The sequence below is a fragment of the Dicentrarchus labrax genome, unplaced genomic scaffold (assembly GCF_905237075.1).
Source record: "Dicentrarchus labrax unplaced genomic scaffold, dlabrax2021, whole genome shotgun sequence".
Lineage (NCBI taxonomy): Eukaryota > Metazoa > Chordata > Actinopteri > Moronidae > Dicentrarchus > Dicentrarchus labrax.
In genome coordinates, this window is record NW_026136705.1 from 15,217,457 (window position 1) to 15,239,987 (window position 22,531).

The following is a 22,531-nucleotide window of genomic DNA, read 5'->3' on the forward strand; positions in this document are numbered from 1 at the left end:
CTTGTTGTGAGTGGGTCACAGACGTCGAGAGGCGGACATAGACGACCAATCCGCTGTCTTCCCTCCAGCTTCAAGTTTTTGGCGCTTTTGCAGATTGTGCAGTGAAAGTGATCTAATGCAGAATTCATTGATATTGATCAGATCATTTAAACATGTTGTATAGATCCTGAGTATAGCTGGTCTGTGATATATATACTACTGAAAATTACTTAGTTTTAATGTGTAAGAAGTAATTTTAGTCAGTGACAGTGTAGGGTCATTTTCAGTAGCTTTACACAGACACATTTTTCATGTATACCATAAAACAAAGGGCCTCAACAGGAGTCAGGTACAGACCTGTAAGTGACGCTTCAAAAATAATTTATTTGCAATAAATTAAACATTTTCAAATATTACAACAAATCATACATATCTTAAATTTTGCAGCCGCTTTCTGTTTCACATTCCAGCCATATATATATATATACTGTATATATAAGGTATATATAATGTGGCTTTAGACAATGAAGAGGCTTTGTTCATTTCTTCAGCACTATGACTTGGTTTCAGTCTTGTAAAGCATCTCTGTTATCCCTTTAATTAGTTATCCTTAATCAAAATCATTTCATTTGGTTGTTCTGAAGTCCCATTATTAATGCAGTTTTATTAATGCAGATTTTTCATTTTGTCTGACAAAACACAAATGTCCAAAAACATTTTATATACATGTATATGTATATAAACATGTATATCTATATATATATACATATACATCATACATTTTTACACATCGGTTCTGTCTGAAGGATGCAGCAGGTTTCCTTATATCTCTAGTTGCTAGTAGCGATTTCACTTCTAGCCCTGAGTGTCCACTTAACTCTTCACTCTTGGTAAACTTAGACAATCCTGTTGCTTACGATGTCTCAGCAGAACGTCTCTGAACATTAGTTTCCATTTTTTTCCAGGCTAAACGGCAGAACTGTTGCTGTGATGATGTGGGACTTAAATGTATTTAAAAAGAAAGAAGGCTCCTAAATGTAAATACAGTTCATGATTATTATCTGATGTCAGCATTTCCTGCAAATGATTAATTTGCCTGCGACCCATGTCAGGCATTTCACACAATATATGCAATCTTGCTGCACAGTAATGATAGTTATTGCAATAATTAAAAGTCTATATGAGCATCAACTGAAGTCTCAATAATGTGTTTAGATGCAATTTTGACCGAAATGGAGTCAAAAGGAGCCAAGAGGAGAGCCGGAAATGATGGTGTGTTTTTTTTACTGACAGAAAAATGTCAGAATTTAAAAAGTTTAAACTCACTGCCTGGTTTGAAGCATCTGCCAGAGATCCTGGCTGGCTGAAGTTTTTAAAAGCAAACTTAAATGCATTATGATGTTCCACAAAAAGTACCTTTATAAAATAAAAAGTACAATAAATATATTATCTTTTCTGCTTATATAAGATACAACATCGAACAACATTCTAAACCAATGTATAAGCAATTATGAATGAACATTACAGCTAGATTAAGACTGGTTTTTGTTAACTTACTGAAACTATGTGTTTAAAATTACATTTGCATGGAAAAAACAGGCAGCAACGTCTCTATTTTACAGTGTAATGCAACTATGATGACTCCTTTTTGGGGGGTAAAATAAATAGCACTTGTTTCATGTGAACCACATAATAATAAATTACCTTTATACAACCCAGCAATTTAAAAAAAGTCCAAAGTGCAACCAATGGCATCATACTGGCATTTTATATCATTAAATAGTTAAGAGCATTTCCACCATCAGTCACAATCAAACACTCCCGGTATAGTTTGTGTTCAAACAGGGAACATGACATTTCATTTTAAGTATCACCTTCTTCGCGCTGAGCAGCAGATTTCTCCTTCAAAGAAACAGATTTTTTAATCACAACAAAGTTCAGTGATGTGTTTAAACAAGACTTCTGTCCTGAAGGTGCAATAAATTCTTTCCAGAGGAACAATCCCTCCCAGAGGTTTCCTCCTTTCAAGATGTACAGGTGACAACCCGCCTGGGGTGTTCAACCCGTCAAAGACTGGACTCTTTCAAGGTGTAGTGGTTCTTCTGACAGTAATAAGAGAAGCCTTAGAACAATCCTGTCAAAGTCACAATGACGCATGTTCTAACAGTGATAATCAGTTATCCAGTGAGCTTGCTCCTCCGTTGGTTGCAGTGGCTTTGCCTTTTGATTTGCCTGATGAGCGGAAAGAGAAGCGTTTGATGAGGCGCCGGGAGAAGCTGCCGGACTTTTTACGGCTGCTGGATGCGACAGCAGCAAAGTTATTGCCCATGTTGGAGATGTCTTCATGGGATTGGCTGTGGCAGGACTCCTTCTCTCGATGTCTTCTGCGGAACCACAGCTTCGATCCACTCTGTAGAAAACCCACTAGAGGAAGCAGACAGTATACATCACTGTATTTAATTGGTGATCCCCGAGTATTGGGACCCAATACTGCAATTAATTGAAAAACACTAATCAATCAGCCAACTACTGTTGTTGAATAAATCCACTGATTTCATGAGACAGCTCCCTTATCAAACTGATATTCAAATTGAATTTAGAACTAATTAATTCAAAAACACTTTGGTCTGGTTGGTTGCATGCTGCCGCATGGCCTCCAGAGGGCAGTAGTAGGACTTTAGAGTCAGCTGCTCTATTGAAGTTTTGATGTTATGTAAGGCTTTAAAATAAGTGTTTGCATGTGACATATACTGCACAGTATAATATAATACAGTGAGTTGTGAAAATGAAAATGATAACCTCTTTTACAAGGCCAAAAATAATCCAAATCTAATCTTTGATCTATCATTCAAAGACAAGAGACTGGCCATGTGCCATCAAACAATTTGCAAAGACAATATTTGAATTGTCGGATATCATGTTTACAATTAGCATAAAACGTTACTGAACAATGTTAGTGGAAGGTGAATCTCTACCTCACTGCACAGACCAGGCAGCAAGCTATAACCACTGTGTTACCTTTATGGTCCTTGAGGCTGCGGGTCTCCAAGCCACCAGTGGAACCAGTATCTGATTCCACATCGTCCACAGATGGACGCTCTGACACGTCGGAGGGCGTGGTTTCATCCGGGTCCTGGTGATGCCCCGCGCCGTAATGGTTTTCGTGCATGGCTGCATCCATGGCTGCAGCGTAGCCACTCGATAACACACAGTCATCTTCTGAGAGCGGAACCTGATAAGATGAATTAGTTAATGCGATTAATTAAGGGATTATATTGGACACGGTACGATAATTAATGTTATTATTATTATTATTATTTCAAAATATGCACTTCATCATCAGCACTCTTACACTTCATCACACACCAAGACTCAGGCACTTTTCAGTGAATTGTGTGTCAGGTTTAAAGCGTAGCTTCTTGCCCTGAATACATTTCTAAAGGCTTTCAGGCCAAAATCAGGTCAGAAGCCTTTCATTCTCCCATAATGTGGTCCAATGGGGGACTGGGACTGTGGACTAAATTTAGATCCAAGTCATTTTGCCTGGTTCCATGTCATTGTACTTTAGATTTCTTAAAAGTAGGTTTTTGTTAATGGTTCATGTACTCAGGGCAGAGTTTTGAAATCATGAAAAAACAAAAGCAATTTTATATATTCATTTATAAAAATAGCTGTGTGGATAACTGACATCATACTGATTAGTGCACAAATGTACTGGCAGATGACTGTCCCACTGTTTTACCAGTGATGGCACAAATTCAATAACACACTCTCAGTCTCAGTTCTCTGACCTTTGACACGCCCGAGATGATCAGCGTGCTCCTTTTTGTTGGCGTCTTCCGGGCTACTTTGGAGGCGGACTCTGTCAGCTGCCTGATGGCCGTCTCTGCAACAGGATCCAGGCCATTAGAGAGGCGGCCACTCTCTGAGCAACAAAAACACAAATATGTAACTCAGCACTATACTATAGAAATATATATAAGAAAACTCTATTGTATCAAACTAAAAAGGACATTATTTTAATGCTAAAGAGGAATCAAATATATATCTGTAGTTATATTTCTCAAACATTCTCCTGTCTATCAGACTTTATCTGTACTTTGCTTTCTATACAATAAGCAATTTGCTTCCCTGTGTAAAGCTGCTGTAAAACATTAAGGTTTTTGTACAGAAGTACCTGCACAGAGCATCATGTGTACTGCGTAGTGCATTTGTCTCATCTCGTGTTACACTGCTGCTTGCTGCTTATCCTACTTTGCATCTGTTATGTAAAACAACTTCTGGCCCTTCAGCCTAGAACTCACTGCTGGAGTTGGGGCTGCCTCTGCCATCTGACAGGATGGTGGGTTTCTTCTCATTCACCTCCACTTTAGATGGCGAACGCAAAGGGGAATCACCTGAGAGGCATCAAAACTATCTTATGTCATTGTTAATATTGTCACAACATTTTTTTATCTCTTGTTTCATAACCTGGCACAAGGTGATACTTGACTCTGCAATTGTACCTGGACTGCGTTCCAGTTTGAGTCGAGACTGGATGGTGGTGACAGTGGTGACAATGGTTCCATCTGGCATGATTGTTCGGTCCACATCAACTTTCTTGGTGGGGGTGAGTGAGGAGCGAAGTGGCAAAGCATTGTGGGTGCTGCGAGGCTCTTCTGTTTCCACATACAGCAGCTGGGGGAGTAAAAGAAAAGCGATAAATTAACTTTTCATTTAGCAAATAAAATGTGTAGAGGGGATGGGCACTTCATTAAAAAGAGTGCACTTTAATAAAGAGGTGGGCACTTTATTTACAATTTCAGATGACTAATCAGTGTAGGTATAAGAGGTTGCAGGAGAGGCACAGGACAACAGGGAATGTACCAATATTAAATGTTAGCCATCAGAGATAAAGCAGATGTTTATGCAGTCTTTGAAGAAATATGTACACTGCAAGAAGGAAAGGCAACAAGTTGGTGTTACAGGCATGACAATGTACTATGTATTAGCTGTTATACAACACTCCCTCTCCTTTTGTTGTGAATCTTTGTTTCATTCTGCTTGATGTTAGATAACAAACTGTGATGTAATAGCACACTTCAAACCATGAGAATGGCTTTTAAAAATGTTCCATCATTTGAAAGAAATGTGCTGCATCTTGTCGCTCACCTCTGCTGTGACGGTAGCGTTCGGTGCCAAGCCGTGGCCAGGGCTTATTGACAGTATATGTTGTCCAGTAGGAACTTTGGACCGGAGGTCCACAGCGATGGAGGCGTGGCCAGGCAGGAATTCTAACCATATTTAAAACATAGAGAAAATCTTAATCTATATGTACAAACAGATGAAAAGTTGTTCCCTAAGTGCAGTTCTGAGGCCGTGCCAGGAGCATCTACTGACATGTTATACATCTGAAAAACGCTAACAAAGACCATTCCAGTGAGCCTGCCAACAGTGCATTTTAGGTATAGATGATTTTGCTTAAGCAGTCTAAACATTCCTGCTGATCAGGTTCCTGAACAGCAGCCAATACTAAATTGCTATTGAGAAATGCCTTACGTTCCCTTTTGCCGTTCCGTTCCAGAAGTCTGATTCTCAGCTCTTTGGTTTCTAGGCCCAGCTCCCTTCAACACACAGGAAACAACTGTGTTAGAATTATAATGCAAAAATACAATATTATATATAACAATATTTCTTTCTCAAGCCGATTTTCACTTTAAAGCCCCTGAAAACTCTTAATGTTTATGACACAACACTCAAAAACGAATCTGCTTCATCACGACAGTGTGGGTGTGGTTTGATCAGATTTGATTGACAGTGACAAAATAACCCAACTGTCATCAGATTCTGATTCAATTGTCAAAAGTCCTCAATGGTGCATGGAAGTTATGACTCACTTTTCCCAACTAAGCAAGCTGATTGAGAAAAAACATTTTCAGGGACTTTAATGTTGGCACAAATGTACACAATCATGACATATTAACATCAGTTTTGTCATTACAGGCGCCATCTTACAGAGTCATTTCTTCACTCCATTCCAGTGGGGTGTTGGGGTTGCTGGGCAGAGACAGGAAGCGGGTTGTCCTCTCTGTGGAGGGTTGGTCCAGACTCAGGACACAGCACAGCTCCCCTGATCTAGACCACTGACCTGCAAACACACAGCGACACAGTGAGGCGTCGGCAATCAGCAGGAAGCCGTGCGGAAATGATCTGCTGTGAGGGAAATATCTGACCTTTACTTAAGGTTGCCCTGAGCTGCCGGAGCAGTAGTCGTCTCACCAAGACACTCTGGGATACAGAGTTCAATCCCACCGACAGATGGTCCATGGGGGGCTGCAGTAAAGGGGTTCAACAGCAAAATCAGTGTAAGAAAAGGATCATACAGCATCCAGTCATAGGATTTTGTTTATTTCAGAAAAAACTTTCCTTTTCTTTGTCTTATTGCTGCAAAAGTAGTGGAAAAAAACATATTTCTCACCAAAGGATTGGGTGCACAAGTCTTAAGGTTGAGGACCATGGCTGGTTGAGTGCTGAAAAGAGTATCCTCTATCAGTCCTTTAATCATGTCCAGGTCTGCCTCACCCTCAGTGCCCTGAGAAGAAAAAGTTTTCGTTATTGTATAATCACCTCAAAATAAGAATGTTTTTGTTACCTTAGAACGAGCCATTTTAATCTAAAGAAAGAGCAGGTTTTCTTCTACAGAGTCGACGTTGACCTGCCATGTTTCTCCAGTAGCCCAGAACATACAAGCCAAACACTGGCTCAAGCCTTTTGTGTTTTTCACTAGTTTCGGTCTCTATAGTTTCTCCTACACACTTGGAAGGCAAGCGGTTATTCAGTTAGTTGCAATCTGCAACTTCACCCCTAAATGTCATTAAATCCTACACACTGGTCCTACAATTTTCTGTGCTCCATATATTTTTTTTTTTCTTAATTTACTGACTATTACAGGCACAGTTTTGCAAGGATATTCAAGAATGCCATTTCCTTCATGACTCACGATGAGTTTAATGGGGTAGAAAGTGACTCATATGCAAAACATTACGAGATTTTTATGGCCAGTCTCAGAAAAAAATCCATAATGTGTGTTTCCTTTTTAGAACATATGCAACCCTTGAATTTCTAACTCTTAATAGTCTCAAAACTGAGGCCTCTGATGGCTACATGAGCCATACATATCATATTAGTGGTATCGATATCAGATGCTCTCACCTGTCTCTGCAGCTTGCATGGAGACACTGTGAGAGTAAATGATGGCTGCTTGGCAAGACTCCAGGACATCAGCAGACCCTCGTCCTCCACCTCCTCCAGACTTACAACCACCTGATGGAGACAGGCAGCGGGAGCAGGATCGGAAAACACATTAGACTTAGATTCAGACAGCATGTTAACAGACATGCAGTTACAATCTATCATAGGAGTAATATAGTAGAGAATTTTGATACAGAACAGGACGCTTTATTCCAGTGCAACAATATAAGTTCATAATCCTGCATGGGAGAGGAGTGGAGTGTCAATGGAAAACCACTTCCAAAAAGAGAAAGGGAGAAAACTAACATCACTGAGGAAGGAAGCAGCAGGGTGCTTTGTTTTGATAAATACTTCCATTACTGAAATAAGACAGAGTCTATTTATTGTCAGAGCTAGTAGAGATTGCACATTTAATGACGGTGATGGCAGTGGCAGGTTTTTCTGTGTAAATTTACAAATTTGAATAACAATGCAAATCAGGCTCACAACATTCTCATTTGTTTTAGTGGCCTACCCTCAAATGTGCAAATTGCAAAAATCCAGGTGCTGTGCTTTTGTACCTTTGTCACCATAGGTGCTATAGTGATCTGATAGGTGTCCATGGAAACGGCAGCGGGTGACTGCTGGGTGACTGTCACAGGAAATGTCACTGTGTCCACCCAACATTTACAGTGTAGAACCTGTAAAATAAGAAGAGGTTGACAAAGGACAATACTGAAATGGTAGAAAACCTTCTCTTCGCCTTTTAAAGTCCACATGTCTTCATCTGCACTTGACTTGACACAGAAGTTTGGTCCAGGGTTTTTTTTTTTTCCGTGTCTTGCTCCATTAAATTTAATTAAATTAAAATGTACTGGGTGACTGGCTAAAAATGTCTGCTTTAGAAGTTAATCCCTGCATGCGTTTCAGCTGTAATGAACTTGGACTACAAAGATTACCTACCATTCGGTGTGCCGATTGGTCAGTGCAGGTCACACTATCTATTGCAGAGGCAGCAGTTAACTGGAGAGTGCTGTCAAAAGTGATCTGGATGGAGCTCTGGAAGAGACGGAGGAAGAGAACAAACATCCTAAATATTACATAAGAGAAAGAGGAGAGACACTTGGGGATGACATAAAAAATTTTGTTCTGCAGTGATGCAGATGGTTAGTCATAAAATGGCTGTATCATTAAAACTAAAATGCTACTTAACTGGGGCATGTCATGATTTTAAGTTGGTTTGGAATCAGCTGTCGAAGAACTTTATTGATCTTTTTTTAAGTCATTGGTCACATGCTAATCATACAGTGCAATCCCTAGAAAACGTTACATCGTGAAGCTACCTTGCAATCTTTTGCAGAAACAGAAATGTTCCATTAGGAAAATTCTGTGACAGAGTCAAGATTATAAATGTGTGACTATTTTATTACTATTACAAGGTGCCACTGTTAAGCCTGACTCAGAAAATGTACATGAATAGAAAAACTACTCTCTTGTAAGGTGCCATACTGTGTATGTCTGTAAAGAAGCTGTTGCCAACATGAGGTTTTGGTATTTACAAAGCATTGCAAAGCACGACTGGTTTAAGTCCAGGAAGCTCTGTGGATTTGTGCACTCCCATGAATAACGCCTGAAGATACTGGCAAAAAAATGACAACATATGTTTGACCAAAGGATGGAAAGGAAAATGTTCCCGCTAACACAATCTTCTGTAATAATGCAGAAGTGGTGGATTCCCTCTCTCCATCAGGCTGCTGAGAGCACACTGGGCCTCCATTATCAATGCTGCATCATTCAGTGCTTAGTCATGCCTACAGAAAGGCAGTTTTTACTGTATGAGTGTTGGACTTGGAAGACACCCCTAGCAAAAGGAATTAGTATCTCACTTGTAAGAAAATATTCACCGAAATTGTGGCAACACCAGTGGGCTACTATCACAGCGTCAGTGTGCCAGAGGATCTGGTTCAATAGACGGCTTTAACTGGCTCAGGAGATGCAAGTGAGAGAAAACAAATCCCCTATTGTCAGGGCATATGTTCCACTAGGTCCAAGTCCAATCTCTATCAAACACAACAGTGGAGGCGGGGCAGAGGTGGGAGGATGATATAACAAAGTTTGTGGTGTGTGTATGTGCACACAGGCGTGTGTGTGTGTCAGTGTTCCAGCCAGGAGGGCAGGAAGCCAAGTGCAATGCTGCAAGCTTACGTAGGTTCCCTGGACCAACACCACAGTCACATGACCACAGCGTACAACCGGCTGTTTACTTCGGTTGGCTGGAGCCTCTAAAACTGCTCAGTCACCCAACCGTTACATCCAAAGTGTAGAACAAATATGATGTGATGTATTTCAGATAAACTTGTGGCTTACAGATGCGCATTACGGTGATGTCATATTTAAAATGAGGCTAGTTAGAGTCAGTACAATGAGGTGAGAAACTACTCGGAAATGTCTGTGTTTCTTTGGGATATGCAAATTTGTATGATTACAGAAAAACAGCATTACATTTTTAGGTTATTTATTCTGCATTTTGCCTTGAAAAGAAACCTGATATACACAGGAACTATGGGGAGAGAAAGTTGGGTATGAGCAGAGTATATAAATACATATGTGTATGTATACAAATATTTTGATATAATATTTGTACTTTATATATGTGTGTATGACATGTCACATGTCAAATAATGTTGCACTTACAAGGTACACGTCTGAAGCCACCAGACGCCCTCCAGTATTCCGATCTACAAACCTAAAAACCCTCAGACCTCAAGTCACGACGCATTTACAGCACAAATTTGTGTTTCTTTATGTCAACCACACTAATCCGCGATGAAAAGAAACTCACAACTGTATATTTTCAAATTACTTTAGGACATACAGCAGCACAGGCTTGCCAATACGTGTCAATCAAAATTTTGCATGCCAAGTCTTTGTTGTTTCTGCCAGGATGCACTGATGTAATTTCCTGTAAAGAATCAGCATTGTATGATTTGGGGTCTACTACAGTGCCAGAAGCATATATGCTTGTTTTTAGGTCTATTGACGTCTTTTAGGTAAAGTTAAGAATATCTAACTGGTTGTATGTTCATAGTCTTCTATTCCTTCAAAAGGAGTTTACTCAGACAGTTTGCATCCATTGCTTCTTAGGTAGCCATCTGCTGCTCTGTGGTGTTGTGTATCCTCCTGGCAGAGGCTACAGAGCTCATTTTGTCATGGAGAGGGCAAAGCTCGGAGCATAACCATGAATTTGTCCTTGTGAACCAACCGCTGTTCAGCTGTGTGAATGTGGAGGGTATTTCTGGAAAGAGACAGATCCTGAGGACGTCCATGGTGTCACTTCAGGTTTGTCAGCGTCGCCCCCTTTGGGTCCGGCAGGCTGAACGCCTCTGAAACGCATGTGGGTCAACCAGAAATACACTCCCCCTGTGGCTTCTGTTGACCCTCATCTTCCCTTCCTGCCTTTTCTTTCAGGAGCACGTATCTGACGTTCAGGCTACCAAAAACGTACACACTTTGTGGTGTAGAAGCTATTTCTATTGTTCTGGGGTTTTCATAAGGTTACATTAGGTTGTGTTTTTTACCCAGGCTGGCAAATGGATGGCAATGTTAGCAAATGTTACTATGCTAACACTGCTAATGAAAAAGCATAAAACCTGCTGAATAGCAACATGTTAGCATTTTAGTTAGCTGCTGAAATCTCTAAACCAGTCCACTTGTGAGCCATTAATCATGCATTAGTGCATCTAAATCGATTTTAAGTAGGGATATGAATTTCCAGTAATTTGATATTTTTAATTTGATATCATCAGCATATTGAGAGCGCTTGTATACCTACATAAACATAATCTGTCATATACAGTACATTAAAATGTGTACTACATAACGAGAGTGATTCATTATGTGTGCCTCCACTTTAAATGCTGAGTCAAAGGAGCCACCTCGCAGACTAATCCTGGCCACACAGAGATCGTAATAAGTCAAATTTGTCCGTTTAAGTGAAACTGGCTGGTGAATTTCATCAGCTGGTGTGACTGAAGTCAGTTTCCTGCACAATCACAGCAAATGAGCGCTGAGTGCTTAACATCCTCTGTCGTTAAGAAGAAATCTACTTGAGCATAATCACAGGGCATTAATCATCTACCGGCAGCTCCCAGTCAGAGAGGGAAGAAGTTGAACTGTGGCCTCAAGCTAATCACCAGGCTCTTTATAATTGCAGATCTTGAATGGACAGGGAGCTTCCCACCCTGCAGTTGCACGCTTGTACGCTCTATTAGTCCTCCTCTTCCACCCACTGAACCCAGTGACGATGGCTTGGCATCATGTGTCAGCTGCAGATGCACTGCACACACAGTCTGACGATGCTGCTATGATCTGCCTGTCTAAAGAAGCCAACCAGTCCTGTCCCCCAAGCCTCTTCCACAAACTAATCCAGCCAGAGACATCTGAATAGCTCCATATCAAGCCCTCCTGTCAAGGCAAGATAACATCCAGGGGCTCTCGCAGGAATACTTCAGCGGACAGACATTTTCTCTGGATAAACAACTGAGTCATGAAACTAGCTGCATCATGGGATTACTGTCCAAAGGTGCCGGAGGTGCTTTCTATGCAGCAAAACAGATTCACGTGTCTTTAATTTTACTGTTTAACCTGCATGTTTTAACACAATGTGCAAACCATGCTTATGGCACATTAACCTTTGGAAGTTCAAAGCTCAATCATTAACATACTTAATTGCACTTAAGTAGTTATGAGTATACAAGTAAATTGTTTAACCTGGTAACTGCGTGAAATCACCATCAATTAACATAGCATGTAGGTTATGCAGCAAGAGGACGTCCTTCTGGTGACATATAACCAGCTGTGATGAAGCCTCAGACAAAATCCCTGGATTACAGTGACAGGGGAAGAGTGAGGGGTGGTCTTCTTAACAACCCTATAAATCACCATCATTAGATTAGAGGTAGACTTGACATATTTTAAAAATTGTGAAGAACCCAGCTGCAGCACATGGCCATCGCTCAACCACACTGCTTTTCACCCCGGGGTTGCAATTGTCTCCTCTAATCTATATCTTGAGAAAGGCACTCCGAGTCTCAACATCTCTTCAGCCCTCTTGGAATTTAAGTTGCAGAGGTAAAAATACAAATCTCAAAGAAGCTGAACAAGGCACTGTCACAAACACCTTGTCTCTACAAACAGATCTACCCAGACAATGATGTTTTAGCTTTACTGCTGTTCACTATGTTTATGCAACATCCTCCATCTCCTTGTCAGGATCCAGCCCCATGAAGCATTGTTTAGCCTCGTCTTGTTGCTCTGAATGCTGGACTTGGGACGGGGTCAGGTCTACCCTCGGGTTTTGCTACAAGGCTGCAGCATTCTGGCGACACTGAAAAATTAGTGAGACAGCATGAGCTGTTCTGTAAGCTAGCTGTGTTTACATGGTCCCATATCAGTATTGGAGGGTTCCTGGCGTACGTCACCAAGAGAAGCCAAACCAGACATCTGAAATTGGTGTTATTCAAAACTACAGACAGTGACCCACTGACCCATAAAATTTTCTAAAAAACATTTTGATAAACATTGCTTTATATGAGCAAGCACACAGTCACAGCACTGCTTTATGAAGCACAACAGCTCTGCAAATAAAAAGGGACCCTCAAGCACTTTGTTTCTAATTGATGATCAATACCAAGTACACACTGTAAGTCGTTAACAACGAACAAATATCCATAATGTTCATCCATATTAAACAGCTGCACTCACTGAGTGACTGGAATACAATCACATGTGTCATTCATGTAGAAAATACAGGTCCTGAAATCAATATTATGTTCCACATTGATCTTAAGTGTGACCTAGTCTTAAAAACCATTATGTGATAATTCACAGGTAAGAGCAAGTTCGGCACAATATACTGAGGCTGTGTTCAGACCATAAATACCTCTGTGTTAAAAAGATAAAATAAAACACAGAAGGATGTGTGTTGGTGTGGGTGTGATGCTACAAATAATGCTGACTAAATGAAATAAGAGCCAGGAAGAACACTTTCAGTATTCTATCATTTACACTGCCTAGTCTTTGAGCCAGATGTCAGAAGTCTTACACGAGCACTGACTTAACTATGGAAAGCTAGGGAAGCCAAAAACATGGGAAATTCCTCCATACTACTCTACTGAGAATGTTCATGTTATATAAGAGCACATATAAGAGGTGGGTGAAATTAAATTCTCTATCACAGAATATGTAATTTTATATCACAATATCGTGACATAATATGATATCAAATAGAATAATTGTAATAATGATGAACTGAGAAATCTATTGAGGAATTGATGTGATTCACAGGATTAATGCACAAATTAGAGAAAAATCTAATATGACTCATCGATTTACAACTTTTCCTACAATGGCCTAATACTTTCAGAAATATGAAATACATATGATGGTATAAATGGTATGATATTGTCTATATATCCTTATAGTTTATGGTCATACAGACCACCCGTTGAACACACTGATGAACAGCTGAGCTGCAGAACTGAATTTGTAAATGTTGCCTGTTCCGCATGTGAAACGTCTGTCTAATAGTTGAACCTGAAGATTTATTTACTCATCTCCATTACCAATTTAAAATGGCATAATGTTCATTTATTGTTTATTGATGACCAGATATATAACTAAAGAAACAAACTATGTAAGCTTAACTAAAGATTATTATCATTATCGATTTATCTGGCAATTATTTTCTCAATTAAAAGGTATAGTTTAATATTTCGGGGAGATTTAGATGCAGTGGTGGAGTACTTGAGTAAAAGAACACATCTTACCAGAAAATGACTTTGGTAGAAGATAAAGTTACTTATTAGAATATTACTTCCGTAAAAGTCTTTAAGTATCCGATATTTACTGTACTTAAGTATCAAAAAAAACATTTCAGATATTAAAGATACTCAAGTATTAAAGGTATAAATGCAAGTAAATGCTGTTAATGAAAAAGCAGTCAGAATTTTCAGAACTATATTTATTCTTTAAGCATGTACACCACCTTAAAAATGGAGCCCACATTACACTTTTTTTAACACTGCCAACCAATACTATCTTAACATTAACAACCTGCTTTCATCATGAACTCGCTGTCGACTGGAAATGTAATCCAGTAGTAGTTTTGAGCATCTGACACACCTCGGTTTGAGTGGAAATCAAAACTTAACCACAATAACTTAATTAATCAAGATTAACCAGAAATTCAAGTAAATTACAGATAATCCCAAAAAATACTTAACTACTAAGTAATAATACTTATTACATTGAACTACTGGTTATATAAAAACATCAGTGCCACTCTTGTGTCTTGAAGTTGCCGCTGGTTGCCTGGCAACCTCCCAGTGACAACATGACACCAGGATGCTCCCAGCCAAAAAATAATCTGTCGCATAATCCTCCCGTAAAACCACAGTTTAAGGTTTTTGCACATTGTTTTTGTACAGATTAAACAAACGAGATAAAACGTGTGTTAATCGGTGAGCTTTAGAAGTGATGGTAGGCAGTTTTTTTATTATCTTTGTTATGCTAATTGGCTATTGGCTCCAGTTAGTTAATTAGCACACTCTCTTATTATCCAACTCTCTTCATATTTATGGTGTCGTTTTAATACAGATGGATATTTATACCAATTGTCATAGACGGTGGACAGTTAGTAGTAAAATGTTTCCGCTACAGTGATTCAAGTCTTTATTATTTTGGGTCTTGAGGTGTAAAAACTGAAGAAAAATAATTAATTTTTCAAAAACTCATAACACATAATGGGGCCTGCAGAAAAGGGTTTTGCTGAAACGTATCTCTTGCTCCAACTTTCCACAGAGGCTTATTCAACTTGCCTTTATTTGGATAAATTTCAACATAATTATTTAAAGACCTCTGTCAGCATCAATCTTATATGCAGCAGAAGTACTTAGGTTAATGCTATAAAGGATTTCCGTGCTAATCCCCACATGATGACACTGAAGCCGTATCTCCATCGCGCTGTGTTCCTCCGGGGAAGCTCATGTTTTGCCTGATGTAGAAACATAATTAATGAAATGCAGTTTGGAGGAGAATGTGAGTCTTTGTGACCATCGTTTGGATGGTTGCTCTGGTATCTGTTTCCGGAGTGGTCACAGCAACATGCCTGGCAGGTGGCAGGTGCTTACTGTAAGTGAAAGGCAAAGAATGTGACGGGACTCGCTTGTGGCCACTTAATACTTGCCACAAACCCCCACGGCAGGTTTTTCCAGTCAGGTTTTTATGGAGGAACGAACATATCAGACCTAAACAGTGCAGACGAAAAGAACAGAGATAACTGGCTATTATATCATGTTATAATAAGCACTTATGGGTCAACAAACATTTGAATCATCTGTCTGATATTAAGGAGACACTGTGGAGACCAAACATGTGTGACCTTTAAGTTTAAGACAGTGTCTCCACTCTTAGTTTGAGTCCTTGAGCTTGATGTTTGTGATTTGTTATCTCAGTGGCACCTTCAATTTTCATTAACAAACTGAAAGTGATTTGCATACACCCCAGACGCATTTAGAATAACAGATCGCTCTGCACGCAGACACAATGACTAGCAGATATTTTATTGTGATGAGTGAGCTCGGGAAGCTTTGGCTCGCACTCTCAGTTCACAAACTAAACACCACATGGACATGGACAGCTTGTCTCCGTCTCCGCCACCAGTGACGCATTTACCCAGTCTGGAGAATTATCTTACAATAAACATCGTATACCTTATCACTGCCGGGTAAAAGCCTGTCTATTGAGTTTTTTAAAGCATTTCATAAGCCTAAAGGTCATGCAGTCATCATAGATCAAACCCAGTGAGAACAATGAGGTTCTTGCATGTAAAAAATACCCATAGTAAACTCATTTTTAAGAAACAACCCCTCAAAAGCAGCCTGTCTTATTTCTAACCCTGCCCCATGTGTTTAGTACTGACAAAGGGCTATTCAAACTACAGAGAGGTTGTATTGTGATTTATTTTTCACTAAAGTTTAAGACAAATAAGTGTGGTTATCGCCCAGAAACTCAATTAAAAGAACTAAACACTACAAAGTTCACCCAAGGTTCACTCCAATGTTGTGGAGTTTCTTGGTAACTGAGAGCAACGAAGGTTACAATGGATCAACTAATTAGGCCACTGTAAGATAACTAAGCTGGCACACTCCAATTTACCACCATATATCAAAGAGCAGCAGCTCAACTCTGCCCTCTTATTATCAGCAAAAAAGAAAAAAAAAAAGATTAACACTTTGATGAAAACAGATTTAAGCTTGGCTGGCTTAACCCTGTAACACCCCTTGTTGTAAAATTACAACGTTACCTTTAGCCATTCTAAAAACAATCTGTTATATTTTATTTTATGTTTTACCACATTTACATAGTCATTGGGTCCTATTGTTCAGTCTCACAATGCTATTGGATGGTACATTTGTTTATAAGTCCCGCCTTATGGCCATGAACTCACTCAACTTCTCAAGGTTTCTTTCGAACAACATCTCTTTGTTTCATTGGACTAAATTCATCAGATTCTAGTAAGTAAAATGTCTTATACATTTTTTTGGTTGTTATTACAATGTCCAGAGCATGTACATATGTAGTTATTGTGGAATAGATTCATCAAATTTCATTTAGAGCTTGTTATATATTTGTTGCAATTCTACAACACTGGGTGAGTGTGGTAGTCAAAATAGCAGACTTGTTGCAGTGGGCCCAAACAGGTTGCATTCCCTCCACTACACCACTTCCTCTAACAAGTATTTTCTTTATACATGGACAGTATACATTCTAACCTTGTGTTGTGTTCTGGTCAAATTTGACTGATTTAAAAGTTTTATCTCTAAAAATGTAGTTAATTTGACCAGACTGACCTAAAATTCCATGACTTTGTCCACAAAGGGATATCAACAGACAATTCAGTTCTGGGAAAGGTGAAAATGTTCCTGAATGTGGGGTGTGGATATAAGTGGGGGTATGCATGTTTTCCTTTTAGTATGATAATTAGAGAACACAAAACGCAGTATTGTTATGTCAAGGCGTATTGTTTGACTAAATGGCTGGTGATTGGGATGCATATTTCTTTTAGCATGATAAGTAGAGAGCATAACAAGCTGTCAAGGCAGTATGAAAGTATCCTATCAAGGGGAAATTCAGCAGCATCAAGCAATATATGCAAGGCAAGCCAAACCCATGGGGATTCAAGTGTGGGTGAGAACTGGAATCTCTGGCATGATGTGTGACGTCTACCAAGGCAATGTCAACGGAATACGAGCCAAATCTGAACTTGGATTGTCAGGTGATGTTGTGATGAAGCTTGCTTCCACACATCCAGAAGGTCAGAACTACAAAATGTATGCAGACAACTACTTCACCTGTGTTCCATTATTAGTGAAACTCCTTGTCGGGAATTCATTACGTGGGAACAGCCAGGCAGGTGCACCTACCCTACTGTAACCTTGAAGATGAGAAGAGCTTGAAGAAAAAGGGGAGATGAAGCTATGCGTCACAGTGGAGGGGAATCACAACATCTGTGCTGTCAAATGGTATGACAACAGGGCCGTCCACATCCTTTGCTTGAACTGAACCTGTGCAGAAGATTCAACGCTGGGACAAAGCCACCAGAACCTACATTGAAGTTGGAGGCCTTACATTGTTGGTGCCTACAACAAGTACATGGGAGGTATGGATTTGTTGGACTCATTTACAGCCAAATATAAGTTCCCCATCAAATCCCGTCGCTGGTCATGTACATCTTCTGGCACACCATCATCCTCGCTGTGGTCAATGCATGGCTCCTCTACAAGCGGGACTGCAAAGCTCTCAAGATGTCTAGCAAGAGACAATGAACAGGAGACAGTTTCAGGCACAGCTAGTATCCTCTCTCTCCTGGTAAACACACACTTCGAACTCCAAAGAGAGGATGACCATCTTCAGGCAAGGGAGCCCAGCATCACAGACGTGACATCAGAAAGCCTCTGAATGCTCAGAAGAGACCATCCAAGAGATGTGCACACCTTACATTGGATGTCGCAGGACCTAGTTGCACATTTCCCAGTGAAGACAGGGAGGGACGCTGCAGACACTGCAATAAAGGATACACCAACACCAATGCAGCAAGTGTGATGTTCGCCTTTGTTTTCAGAGGACAAGAACTGTTTTTGGGACTTTCACTAACAATGAAAGTCAGTCATGAAAAGGAAAAAAGGAATGAAGAAGTTGCTAGAAAAAGGTGAGTTTTATCCTGTTTAACAGTTTTTTAAATAAATGACTTCATAAAAATATGACTAATGTGTGATTATTATTAATGTTATATACCTTTATGGGGCTAAGTAAGCAATCAACCCTGCAATTAACCCGTAGTTGTTCTGAATTGTTGTTCAGACAACATGAGTACAAATACGAAATTCTGCTCCACCTAAGCCCAATGTTGCAATATTACAACATTTTCTTAAACTTACATAAACATTTTTTTTTAAAACTCTTTAATTTCTGCATCAAAGGCCTACTACACAACATCTGAAAGGTAAAATAATTTTTTAAAGGTTTTTATATTTGGGTCTTACAGGGTTAATGCTGCATACCAAAACATATGTGGCATGCAGAGAAAATACGTACAGAACCGTAAACCGTGAAGAAACAGGAGCATGAAGCAAACACAGTCTTCAAAGCTTTTTGAGCTCCTCTAACCCCAGTTTGTGCTCTTTTTACCCTCAACTATAGCAGTCTGTACTGTATATACACATATTAGAGTTAATACATTATAGTAATGTTGTGATTGTGAGTGACTTCTTGTATCCTTCTCATGGGCATTGTCATGTTCAAATTTAATGAACACAAACACTGTTAGACTTTAAATGAGTAGTTTAACACTTTAACACACTAAATATGAAGCTACAGCCAGTGGGCAGTTAGCTTAGCTTAGCATAAAGACTGGAAACAGGGGGAAACAGCTAGCCTGGCTCGGTCAAAAGGTTAAAAAGTCAGATCTAAAAATGTGAAAAGTATTTCTTTGAGATTTTAAGACAAAACTACTTAAAAATACTTTTTAATTATGAATTCACATGATGATATATCATCACAATACAATAATACTGAATATTGATAAATGACAACTAGTATTCTAATGCGTCATATTTTAAGTTTTACTCCTGTCTGTTGTCTATTTGTTTAGCAGATTATCTAATAAAAAGTTACAGATTTATTTTAAACACTTCCCTGAATGAGTGTGAGCATAAAGTGTTTAACATCTGAGGGGAGGCTTTCAATCATCCATGGTGGGGTGACCCTTTATGAATCAGAACGGAGGGCTGTTTGTTGTACGCGTTCACTCTGTGGATTGATCTGACCCCTTTAAACTCCCCACCAACTCATCTCTCATTCAACACACACAAACAATTTCTAAGTGGGGGGTAGAGGATCCATCTCCCCTTCCAGTGCTCGTAGGAAACATCCGACTGTGTGGCAGACTTTGATTCACACAGATCAAAGGAACTATATAAAAAGGCGGAAGACCTTTGGGGACTTATGATAAGCCTCTAAACTATCAGGAGTACTGACCACACTCAACCCAATATTTAGTATGTGTATAACAATATTTATAAATGCATTTGAGCAAGCATATGAGAATATGATTACCTTTTCTTTAGGCTATGAGCTGCAACATAACCATCCCTCTGTTCTCTTCCCACTGTGATCATTTCCCCTCACAGGCTGGGGTACCAGACTATTTTTATGAGGTGTGGGTGTTCATACTGTGGCTGTACTGACTGGTTTTGCCTCTCCGCTCTTATGTGCATTGATTCAGAGCTGTTACGCAAGGCTCTACCCCCCCATCCTCTTACCGATTAGACACTCCAACTCCCACACCTCCACCTCCCTGCCTACACACTCACTTCCAGCGCACATGGGCACACCAACTGTATCAGCCCTTGCTTAAATATTCATGCCTCTGCTTGGTGGAGTAACCTTAGGCGTGCTCTCCTCTGCAAATATGATTTGTGCCTTCAAGGTCTCAAATGAACAACTTACCCCATGCCTACAGGCTTGCTCGTTCAGAGCTTTGACCCAGGTCCTCTGCCAGTGCTCCCTGAAGGACCTGAAGGAGAACAAAGAGGTCAACAAGCCTTTAACCCCGGCCTCGGATGCAGGTCCTCTATCCCGACCCGAGCGGAGCTTCAGCAGGAAGCCCCACACCCCTCCTGCCTGGCTCTGGTGGAGCTGTGTGAGGGAGAGCTGCTGCCCGGCTGTGCCTCTCCGGTCCTGCCCCGCTGTCTTCCTGGCTCTCCGCAGCCGCAGCAGGCTCAGCGAGTACTGGAGCAGCCATCCCAACACGATGAGCAAGGAGGCGAGGAAGAGACCCACCAGACACAACCAGCCCAACTCCTGGAGCTCCATCACCGTCTCCCGGAGCCTCTCATATCAACCAGGTCCAGATGCAAATATCGGGACTAGTCAGTCAGGGGCAGATCAGGTCTCTTCAGCCTGTGAGAGGCAGCAGTCAGTGACAGTCATCTTGACCCGAGAGATACTTAGATACAAGTTATAACTGATGAATACACAGAGGAGACACAGAGATGGTGGCTAGGACCGCATTGACTTTAATTTGCATGTTTTAAATCACATTCAAACGTTCGTCTGTGTGTGTGTGTGTGTGTGTGTGTGTGTGTGTGTGTATGAATCAGAAGACCATGCATTAAACGCTGCGTTACCTTTATGTGGATCATGCATTGGTAAAGAGGACGCTGCAGCGCAGATTAACGCAGTAAACTCAAAAAAAAAAAAAAAAAAAACAAGAATTGCTCGACAACAACCTACCGTTCAACTTAACCGGACCGAGCTGCAGGCTGCAGGTAATCGAAAGCAAGGCATCGGTAACATGAAGCTGGCTCCGTGGCCAAGTGCAGCGCTGCCAACCACAAATGTGTCCGTCCCGTGTCCGAGTCATCAGCGGTGTGTGGGCTGCTGTCTGTCCGTCTGTCTGTCCGCGGCCATCTGATCGATATCAATAACACGGTGATGCTGTGTGTCAGTGCGCTACAGACTCCAGCGGGTTCCCAATCTCCGCCGAGAGTACCCTGCTGCCTCTGTAACCTCTCCACAATGAGACAAACAACGGTAGTGGCCCACAGGTGGCGCTGCAGGGGAGGAGCGCCACGGCAAACAGGAAAGGGAAATGTGGAAGCCTTCAAAATAAAAGCAGAAACTGTAAATCATCATTTTTGCACTTAATGTGTGTCAGATTTTTGTTGTCCTCATGGACACTGCACGTTACGTTAAAATGTCCTCATCTGACTCAGTGAGTTACGTTAACGTACATTTTTTTTGGATTATCTCTGTACATTACACGTTTATTTATACTTTATATTGTGAATATATTTTTAACACTGTACAGCACGTTTTATTTTACAAAGAAATATATTTTGTTTCTATGTTTTTTGTTATGTACCAAATAAAATACATTGTATTGTCTTGTATATGAAAACCTACTTGGCAATGAACTTGAGTCTGATTTTATAAGACAGACTAATTTGTTTGTGAATTTCCACCACTTGAGGACACCATCAGCTGGGTTCTTGTGGAGGGATCCTTAAAATAGAGCTTTTGTTTGTATGGTGATGTATATGTGAGTTTAATGCTTAATAAAACTGTGTTTAATCACACATTTCAACCCAGAAAATGGGGCCAAGTTGCATATTTATAGAATAAGAGTATACTGGTTGGTCTCTGGGCAAAATACGATGAAGCTGCTATCTATAGTATGCTGTGTGCTCTGTATTTCATGGTAATACTAATGTCAAATAATAAAAAGTTACTCCCAGTTACTACCAGCGACGGAATACGACTAAAAATGGTAATTTTGAAACATTTATACTTAATTTGCCAGGGTTAGTACATTTGACTACTATTACAATTGCAACTATACTTAGTTTGCTAAATTTTACATAGAGAACAGATGACTCACTTATTGTTATGGACTCTTCAGCTGTTTATTGTTACAAGTAGCACCACTTCAACCAGCTACATCAGCAATATGCTACATCAGTAAGAATAAACCATTAATATAATATTTAATATATGATGCTGGTATTATTACTCCAGGTGATGGGCCACTTTTTGTATAATTATAGTTGTTGTTGTTGTTGTTTATTTATTTTCTGTAATGTACCCACCATCATTTCCCCCTGCCACAATGGTGGTTGGTGTAACGTAAAATGTAAGATAAGATAAACCATTGAGCCACTTTTCTGAAAAGAAAGAAAGAAAGAAAGAAAGATCTGTTGTTTTGACAACAGATGGCAGAAGT

At 40.1% G+C, this 22,531-nt stretch overlaps 1 protein-coding gene across 2 annotated transcripts; it reads right to left on the bottom strand.

Annotated features, from left to right (window-relative positions):
• Positions 1 to 343: 343 nt before the first annotated feature.
• c2cd2l (c2cd2 like) lies at positions 344 to 21,366 on the bottom strand. Of its 2 annotated transcripts, none has more exons than XM_051399852.1 (15): positions 21,043 to 21,366; positions 20,257 to 20,709; positions 8,152 to 8,247; positions 7,770 to 7,889; positions 7,171 to 7,281; positions 6,437 to 6,550; positions 6,192 to 6,291; positions 5,974 to 6,106; positions 5,518 to 5,582; positions 5,131 to 5,252; positions 4,485 to 4,656; positions 4,284 to 4,376; positions 3,771 to 3,865; positions 2,998 to 3,211; positions 344 to 2,403 (listed from the first exon to the last, which is right to left on the bottom strand). In XM_051399852.1, the coding sequence occupies exons 2-15, from the start codon at positions 20,620 to 20,622 to the stop codon at positions 2,153 to 2,155; spliced, it is 2,052 nt and encodes a 683-aa protein (XP_051255812.1). In that variant the 5' UTR covers positions 20,623 to 20,709; positions 21,043 to 21,366; the 3' UTR covers positions 344 to 2,152. The 2 variants fall into 2 exon arrangements, with proteins under 2 accessions (XP_051255812.1, XP_051255810.1); XM_051399850.1 differs by having other exon boundaries at positions 3,771 to 3,904; positions 21,043 to 21,363.
• Between the last annotated feature and the right edge of the window lie 1,165 nt (positions 21,367 to 22,531).